Source organism: Cuculus canorus, chromosome 1, assembly GCF_017976375.1.
Source record: "Cuculus canorus isolate bCucCan1 chromosome 1, bCucCan1.pri, whole genome shotgun sequence".
NCBI classification, from domain to species: Eukaryota; Metazoa; Chordata; class Aves; order Cuculiformes; family Cuculidae; genus Cuculus; species Cuculus canorus.
The window spans coordinates 208,540,012-208,549,728 of record NC_071401.1 but is presented as its reverse complement, the minus strand read 5'-3'; the positions used below and the strand labels follow the sequence as shown (position 1 = coordinate 208,549,728).

At 58.6% G+C, this 9,717-nt stretch overlaps 1 protein-coding gene across 1 annotated transcript; it reads right to left on the bottom strand.

The window, feature by feature from the left end:
- Positions 1-819: 819 nt before the first annotated feature.
- LOC104061494 (acrosin) lies at positions 820-6,973 on the bottom strand. The gene is made up of 5 exons (XM_009563441.2): positions 6,903-6,973; positions 4,907-5,104; positions 2,586-2,851; positions 2,360-2,508; positions 820-1,017 (listed from the first exon to the last, which is right to left on the bottom strand). Exons 1-5 carry the CDS (start codon positions 6,971-6,973, stop codon positions 820-822), a joined length of 882 nt encoding a protein of 293 aa, XP_009561736.2.
- Between the last annotated feature and the right edge of the window lie 2,744 nt (positions 6,974-9,717).

Here is a 9,717-nt window from a genome sequence, read left to right as displayed (position 1 = left end):
AGGAAGGAGCCCCCCCCGGTCCATCCCTCCCGTTCCCACCCGCTGGAAGCGCTGGGAAAATGGGATCCCCCCTTCCCGGCCCATCCCGGCCATGAGCGTGGTGTGAGTGTGGATATGAGCATGGTGTGAACACGGATGTGACCATGGACATGAGCATGGACATGAGCATGGACGTGAATATGGACGTGACCATGGACATGAGCATGGACATGAGCATGGACGTGAATATGGACGTGACCATGGACATGAGCGTGGATGGTTCTTGGAGCCCCTGATGCAGTGGGAAGTGCCTCTGCCCCTGGCAGGAGGTGGGACTGGATGGGCTTGGAGGTCCCTTCCACGCAGAACCCCCAGATCCCATCCCTGGAGGGGTTCCAGGCTACGTTGGATGGGCCTTGGAGCCCCCGATCCGGTGGGAGGTGTCTCTGCCCGTGGGAACTGAGTGGGCTTTGAGGTCCCTTCCAACTCAAACCATTCTCTGAAGACCTCTTCTTCACGGCTCCCTCTCTCTTCTCTCGGACCAGGTGTGGGTTCACCCTTTGGAGTGACTCTTTCCGCTGGTGTTGTCCTCTCCGCCTTCACCTGGTGGTGGAGTCCTCACCATCTCCAGGAGATGGAACACAACCAGAGTAGGGTTTGCTGTGGGGTCTTTATTTCTCATAGCCAAGAAGAACGCGGCCAACATTGGCGTTGATGCTCCACCCAAGACCATGGGCTGGACCAAGCTGACCTGGAACCTTGAGGAACCTTTGGAGGCCAGGAGGAGGACATGGTGGTGGGATCCTGCTGCCTGCCCCGTTGTCCTCGTCCTCCTGCTCGTCAAGCCGTGCTCCGTGTGGTGGTTCCCGGTGAGTCCAGCCCCATCTTTGCCAGGATCCAGTGGTGGAAGCTCTGGGTGGAGGTGTAGACCCCCGGCCGGTGGGCTCTGGCGCAGCCTCTCCCCCAGCTGCTCACTCCCACCAACCAGAAGCGGTCGGAGCGGCCATCTTGGCACACCAGAGGACCACCACTGTCGCCCTGTAGAGGACAAGAAGGGTCAGGAGGTGCGGGGGGAGCTCTGGCTGTGCCAGGATGGACATCTGGACCTACAGGCTTCAAAGAGCTTGGGGTGGACCTTCTGGGCAGATCCCAGGGGCAGGGAGACATTCCAGGGGTGGAATATGGACTTTATGGGCTTCCAAGAGCACGGGATGGACCTTCTGGGCAGATCCCAAGGGCAGGGAGATGTTCCAGGATGGACACCTGGTCTTCGTGGGCTTCTGAGAGCATGGGATGGACCTTCTGGGCAGATCCCAAGGGTAGGGAGATGTTCCAGGATGGACACCTCAACTTTATGGGCTTCCAAGAGTACGGGATGGACCTTCTGGGCAGATCCCAGGACAGGGAGACGTTCCGGAGGTGACACCTCAACTTTATGGACTTCCAAGAGTATGGGATGGACCTTCTGGGCAGATCCCAAGGGCAGGGAGATGTTCCAGAGGTGACACATGGACTTTATGGGCTTCCAAGAGTATGGGATGGACCTTCTGGGCAGATCCCAAGGGCAGGGAGATGTTCCAGGGGTGGAACATGGACTTTATGGGCCTCCAAGAGTATGTGATGGACCTTCTGGGCAGATCCCAGGGGCAGGGAGACATTCCAGGGGGTGACACATGGACTTTATGGTCTTCCAAGAGCACGGGATGGACCTTCTGGGCAGATCCCAAGGGCAGAGAGACATTCCAGGGGTGACACCTCAACTTTATGGGCTTCTGAGGGCACAGGATGGACTTTCTGGGCAGATCCCAAGGGCAGGGAGATGTTCCAGGATGGACACCTGGTCTTCATGGGCTTCTGAGATCATGGGATGGACCTTCTGGGCAGATCCCAAGGGCAGGGAGATGTTCCAGGGGTGGAACATGGACTTTATGGGCCTCCAAGAGTATGTGATGGACCTTCTGGGCAGATCCCAAGGGCAGGGAGATGTTCCAGGGGTGGAACATGGACTTTATGGGCCTCCAAGAGTATGTGATGGACCTTCTGGGCAGATCCCAGGGGCAGGGAGACATTCCAGGGGGTGACACATGGACTTTATGGTCTTCCAAGAGCACGGGATGGACCTTCTGGGCAGATCCCAAGGGCAGAGAGACATTCCAGGGGTGACACCTCAACTTTATGGGCTTCTGAGGGCACAGGATGGACTTTCTGGGCAGATCCCAAGGGCAGGGAGATGTTCCAGGATGGACACCTGGTCTTCATGGGCTTCTGAGATCATGGGATGGACCTTCTGGGCAGATCCCAAGGGCAGGGAGACATTCCAGAAGGGGAAGGGATGGTGACCCCAGACTGGTGGTGACCCAACGGAAGGAGGAGGACCTACCCTGCAGGTGTCGCCGCCGCCGCCGCGGGGGTACCCGGCGCAGACGTTATGGGGGTGGACACCCCCTCGGTGCCACCCGCTGCCGTTGCAGGTGTGGCTGTCGATGAGGTGGACCTGGAACTCCTGGAGCACCAGCGGAGACGCAGCAGCTGTGGAAGCAATCACCAGCACCTCGGTGGAGGTTCTTCTCCTCCTCCTCGTTCTCCTCGTTCTCCTGGACACTGACCTTTGGCGCTGGTGGTCCCCCATCCGCTGACGTAGCAGTTGGCGGTGGCCGAGAGCGGCAGCGAGGGGTCGGGCAGGCAGGCGCGCTGCACGTGGGGACCGCAGCGGACGGGGTGGTCCAATTCCACCAGAGCGACGTCGTTCTTCTGGGAGACGTTGTCGTAGTCTTCGTGAAGCACCAACTGCTTCACGAAGCGCACTTGGACCTCAGGGCGGTCGTGAGCCAAGTGGGTGGCGCCGGCCAGGACGCGCCACGTGGGGACGTTCCTGGAAGGTGGGTGGAGAGAGGGGTTGGAGGGGGTGAGGTGTCTCCTCAGGGTCTTCTACATGGGGAGCATTGAGGGCCTGGTGGGAACCACAATGAAGTTCACAAGGGCTTTTTCCAGGGCAGGTTGAGGTTGGACATCAGGAAGAATCTCTTCATGGAAAGGGTTCTCCAGCTGTGCCGATGCCACCCAGGGCGGTGGTGGAGTCCCCATCCCTGGAGGGGTCTAAAAGCCGCGGAGATGCGGTGCTCAGGGATCTCCTTTAGTGGTGGACACATATGGATGGACTCGATGATCTCTGAGGTCTTTTCTGACCACGCGATGCTATGGTTCCGCCTCTGCCTCATCCTGTCCTGACTCTGTGGTGCTCCACATCAGGACCTCGTGGAGGTTCTGGCATGGAAGGAGATGTCAAACCTCCAAGCCGAGGTGGCCACGCTGGTTGGAAGGGACCTCCAATCCCACACAGTCCCACCCCTGCCATAGGCAGGGACACCTCCCGCTGGATCAGGGGCTCCAAGAACCATCCAACGTGGCCTGGAACCCCTCCAGGGGTGGGATCTGGGGGTTCGGGTTGATACCGAGTGAGAATCATGGAACCATGAGATGGTTTGGGTTGGAAGAGACCTCAAAGTCCATCCATTTCCAACAGGAATCATGGAATGGGTTGGAAGGGACCTCCAAGCCCATCCAGTCCCACCTCCTGCCATGGGCAGGGACACCTCCCGCTGGATCAGGGGCTCCAAGAACCATCCAACCTGGCCTTCAACACCTCCAGGGATGGGGCAGTCGTGGCTTCCCTGGGCGAATGACGAGCCGCTGGTGACCCTTCCCTCCTGCCCTGGGTCCCACCAGGGCCATCTCCTCCAGGAGGAACCATTGCTCTCCCCTGGCATTGTCCCAGGTGGCCTCAAAGGCACCACCAGGACTTGGCCAAGTGCCCCTCTGGAGGTGTCCCGTGGGTGGAAAAGGGACAATTCTCCACGGCAAACTCTCCAGTGACAAACTCGCTATGGGACAACTCTCTGCAGGACAACCATCCGCAGGACACGTCTCCACGGGGAGCATCGAGGGCCTGGTGAGAACCCCAAGTGACGTTCACAAGGGCTTTGTAGACCTTGGCATGGGCCGGAGGGAGAGGACCAGAGGCATCTCCTGGGCCGCTTCCTGCCCCGTGTAGAGTTGTCCCCATGGATAGAGTTGGCCGTGGAGGGTTGTCCAGGACCCTCGGTGGGACCTGCTGGCGGTGGGTCAATGCCCAGGGTGGGAGGAGGTGGTGTCCACCCTGCAGATCCCATGGGAGCAGCAGAGATGTGGGGCACAACTCCGCTTCGGGGATGTGGGATGCTGTGATGGTGCCCACGGCGTCGGCCACGGGGGTCCCAATCCGTGGGGCAGCGTTGGGTCAGGATCCGGATTGAGGGGAGGGGGGACAGAGACACCTCGAGTGTGGCTGATCAGAGAGCCACCAGCTTGGAGAAGACCTCAGAGATCAGCAACTGTCCTTGTCCACGATTGAACCATCTCTGAGCACCGCATCTCCCCGGCTTTGAGACCCCTCCAGGGATGGGGACTCCACCACCACCCTGAGCAGCCTCGGCACAGCCGGAGAACCCTTTCCATGGAGAGATTCCTCCTGATGTCCAACCTGAACCTCCCCTGGAGCAACTCGAGGCCGTTTCCTCTCATCCCATCGCTGTCCCTTGGGAGAGGAGCCCAGCGCCCACCTCTCCAGAACCTCCTTCCAGGTGGTTGGAGACGATGAACCCCCCTCAGCCCCTCTTCTCCATCCCCAGGGCCCTCAGCTGCCTCTCAGAACCCTCGTTCTCCAGACCCTTCTCCAGCTCCGGGCCCTTCTCCGGACGCTGCAGCCCCTCAGGGCCCTTCTTGGAGTGAAAGACCCAAACCTCAACCCTGGAGTGGAGCTGTGTCCTCCCCAGGGGGACAATCCCTTCTCGGCTCCTGGTGGCCACCCCATGGCTGATCCGGGCCAGGTCACCGTTGGCCTTCCAACCCAACGCGTTCCATGGTTCCCCGGTTCCGTGCTCCTCCTCACCTGGCATCGACGAAGCAATGCGCTGCCGTGAGGACCCACCGGGGCCCCACGAGGGACCCTCCGCACACGTGCACGATGCCCGTGCTCCACACCTGCTGGACGCTGACCATCCATGGCCAAGCCCCAGGTTGGGCGTCTCTGCTCCGCGCCACACGGGATATCTCCCGGCCATCCGCCATGGGCCGAAGCCCACAGCTCCTGTGGAAACCAGAACCTCGTTCCCGTCCTGCTCCTGGGGATGGAGCTCGTTCCTCGTCCTCCCTCACTGCTCCCGGCGATGGAGCTCAACCATCTTCCCAGTCCGGGTGGGACGCGGAGCCCCCGGTCCAGTGGCAGAGGGTGGGACTGGATGGCCTTGGAGGTCCTTTCCAATCCAAACCCTCCTATGACCCCACGACTCTCACTTGCCACCAGCCTGAAGCCCCAGATGCCATCTCCAGAGCTTCTCAAGGCCAGGTTGGAAGCGTCTTGGGGCAACCTGGTCTGCTGGAAGGAGTCTCTGCCCATGGCGGGGGTTGCAACCGGATGGGTTTGGAGGTCCCTTCTAACCCAACCCATTCCATGGTTCCACGATCCTATGGTTCCCTCTTCACCCAGCATCGCAGCGTGGGGCGTGGGGACCCCATGGGATGGGTGGGCGCCCCCCAAGTTCTCCATAGCCCTAAAGAGGAGCAGTGGCAGAATCCCGGGAGCAGGTGAGGAGCAGCAGAGCCCTTCCAGATCCCTCTGCAGAGCCTTCCTGCCCTCCATCCATGGATCCAGCCTGGCCAGATCCCTCTGCAGAGCCTTCCTGCCCTCCATCCATGGATCCAGCCTGGCCAGATCCCTCTGCAGAGCCTTCCTGCCCTCCATCCATGGATCCAGCCTGGCCAGATCCCTCTGCAGAGCCTTCCTGCCCTCCATCCATGGATCCATCCTGGCCAGATCCCTCTGCAGAGCCTTCCTGCCCTCCATCCATGGATCCAGCCTGGTCAGATCCCTCTGCAGACCCTTCCTGCTTCCATCCATGGATCCAGCCTGGCCAGATCCCTCTGCAGACCCTTCCTGCCCTCCATCCATGGATCCATCCTGGCCAGATCCCTCTGCAGACCCTTCCTGCCCTCCATCCATGGATCCAGCCTGGCCAGATCCCTCTGGAGAGCCTTCCTGCCTCCATCCATGGATCCAGCCTGGCCAGATCCCTCTGCAGAGCCTTCCTGCCCTCCATCCATGGATCCAGCCTGGCCAGATCCCTCTGCAGAGCCTTCCTGCCCTCCATCCATGGATCCATCCTGGCCAGATCCCTCTGCAGACCCTTCCTGCCCTCCATCCATGGATCCAGCCTGGCCAGATCCCTCTGCAGACCCTTCCTGCCCTCCATCCATGGATCCAGCCTGGCCAGATCCCTCTGCAGAGCCTTCCTGCCCTCCATCCATGGATCCAGCTTCTCCAGATCCCTCTGCAGACCCTTCCTGCTTCCATCCATGGATCCAGCCTGGCCAGATCCCTCTGCAGACCCTTCCTGCCCTCCATCCATGGATCCAGCCTGGCCAGATCCCTCTGCAGAGCCTTCCTGCCCTCCATCCATGGATCCAACCTGGCCAGATCCCTCTGCAGACCCTTCCTGCCCTCCATCCATGGATCCAGCCTGGCCAGATCCCTCTGCAGACCCTTCCTGCCTCCATCCATGGATCCAGCCTGGCCAGATCCCTCTGCAGAGCCTTCCTGCCCTCCATCCATGGATCCAGCCTGGCCAGATCCCTCTGCAGAGCCTTCCTGCCCTCCATCCATGGATCCAGCCTGGCCAGATCCCTCTGCAGACCCTTCCTGCCCTCCATCCATGGATTCAGCTTCTCCAGATCCCTCTGGAGACCCTTCCTGCCCTCCATCACTCCTTCCCGCACACGCAGTGTGACCAACACCCTCAGGTCCGTCTCCTCCCAACCCTTTCCAGCCGCTCTTCCCACTCCTGGAGCTTCTCGAGGTTGTTGTCACCAAGATCCCGATGGTCACTCACTCGCAGGTGTCCGGTGTTCCCGTTGCCGTCCGGCTCAGGCCCAGCAGGACAAGGATGAGGAGAACGTTCATGGTGCAGCACGAGCAGCTCAATCCAAGGGTTGGTGGCCAGAAGAGCCGTAGCCGATGGACAACCCGCAGGGATGACGCTGCCCGTGACCCCTCACTGATGTCACAAAGAGGGGAGGGGGCTCCAGGAAGGGAGGGACACGGGATGTTCCATTGGGATGGGGGGTCAGAAGGTGGATTGGACACCTCCAAGGGTGGGATGAGGTTGGGAAGTCCTCGTGGAGCAGAGAAAGACCAAGAGGGGCATCACAGCCGCTTTGGGAATATGGAATCATTGAGGTGGGAAAAGGCGTTTGAGGTCATCCAATCCACTTTGGGAATATGGAATCATTGAGGTGGGAAAAGATGTCTGAGGTCATCCAATCCACTTTGGGAATATGGAATCATTGAGGTGGGAAAAGATGTCTGAGGTCATCCAATCCACTTTGGGAATATGGAATCATTGAGGTGGGAAAAGGCGTCTGAGGTCATCCAATCCGCTGTGGGAATATGGAATCATTGAGGTGGGAAGAGATGTCTGAGGTCATCCAATCCACTTTGGGAATATGGAATCATTGAGGTGGGAAGAGATGTCTGAGGTCATCCAATCCACTTTGGGAATATGGAATCATTGAGGTGGGAAGAGATGTCTGAGGTCATCCAATCCACTTTGGGAATATGGAATCTTTGAGGTGGGAAAAGGTGTTGAAGGTCATCCAATCCACTTTGGGAATATGGAATCATTGAGGTGGGAAAAGATGATTAAGGTCATTCAATCCACTTTGGGAATATGGAATCATTGAGGTCGGAAAAGGCGTCTGAGGTCATCCAATCCGCTTTGGGAATATGGAATCATTGAGGTGGGAAGAGATGTCTGAGGTCATCCAATCCACTTTGGGAATATGGAATCATTGAGGTGGGAAAAGGCGTTTGAGGTCATCCAATCCACTTTGGGAATATGGAATCATTGAGGTTGGAAAAGACGTTTGAGGTCATCCAATCCAACCATCATCTCAACCCCACCGTTCCCACAAAAACCAAGTCCCAAAGTGCCACATCTCCACGCGTTTGGAACCCCTCCAGGGATGGAGATGCCACCACCGCCCTGGACAGCCTCTTCCATGGCTTCAGCACTCTTCCAGTGAAGGAGTCCTTCCCAATGTCCAACCAAACCCTCCCCTGGAGTCTCTCGAGGCCGTTCCGTCTCATCCCATCCCTTCTTCTGGTGGGTTCGGTCTGTCTGTCCCCTCCTGTCGTTCCACCCGAGGCCACCAGATGCCGCTGATGACCTTTGGAAGGTCTGGAAGGAGGAGCTCTGAGGGTTGGGGACCACGGGGAGCCGGGACTTGGGGTGACTGTGGGGTGACGGTGCTCCTGTGGGCAGGAGAACCTCACCAGGAGCCACAACGCGTGCCCACAGCCCAGAAACCACCCGTGTCCTGAGCTGGATCCGAAGAAATGTTCTCCTGGGAGGGTGTGGAGAAACCCTGGAACAGGTTGTCCAGGGCAGTGGTGGCTGCCCCATCCCTGGAGGGGTTCCAGGCCAGGTTGGATGGGGCTTGGAGCTCCTGATCCAGTGGGAGGTGTCCCTGCCCATGGCAGGAGTGGGACTGGATGGGCATTGAGGTCCCTTCCAAACCCAAACCATTCCAGGATTCAGGTTGGAACTGGATGGGCTTTGAGGACCATTCCAACCCAAACCATTCCATGTTTCAGGTTGGAACTGGATGGGCTTTGGGGTCCCTTCCAACCCAACCCATCCAATGACTCCACAAGATTTGTTGTCCTCTTCTGTTGGTTCCACAGAGCACAGCAGTGACCCGGGGGGTGACACACGGAGCTGGAAGCAAGGAGACGCCTCTGTCCCCCCAGGGCCGGGCCCTGGAGGCAAGCGTGAAGCTATCGTCCCTTCTCCTCTTTCACCTTTCGTCGGGTGGGAATGGACCTTCACTTGGTGTGGAGGCACCTTAAGTTGATGTGGATGCACCTTTCTTTGGGGTAGGAGGACCTTTCTTTGGGGTAGAAGGACCTTTCTTTGGTGTGGGGGCAGCTTTCGTTGGTGGTGATGGACCTTTCTTTGGGGTGGATGGACCTTTCTTGGTGTGGATGGACCTTCCTTGGTGTGGATGGACCTTCCTTCGGTGTGGATGGACCTTTCTTTGGGGTGGATGGACCTTCCTTGGTGTGGATGGACCTTCCTTGGTGTGGATGGACCTTCCTTCGGTGTGGATGGACCTTTCTTTGGGGTGGATGGACCTTCCTTCAGTGTGGGTGGACCTTTCTTTGGGGTGGGTGGACCTTTCTTTGGGGTGGACGGACCTTCCTTTGGTGTGGATGGACCTTCATTTAGTGGTGATGGACCTTTCTTTGGGGTGGATGGACCTTTCTTGGTGTGGATGGACCTCTCTTTGGTGTGGATCGTCCTATCTTTGGTGTGGGTGGACCTTTCTTTGGTGTAGATAGACCTTCATTTGGTATGGATGGACCTTCATATGGTATGGATGGACCTTCCTTTGGTGTGGATGGACCTTCCTTTGGTGTGGATGGACCTTCCTTGGTGTGGATGGACCTTTCTTGGTGTGGATGGACCTTTCTTGGTGTGGATGGACCTTTATTTGGTGTGGATGGACCTTTCTTGGTGTGGATGGACCTTCCTCCGGTGTGGATGGACCTTCCTTTGGTGTAGATGGACCTTCCTTTGGTGTGGATGGACCTTCCTTCAGTGTGGATGGACCTTCCTTCACTGTGGATCGTCCTATCTTTGCTGT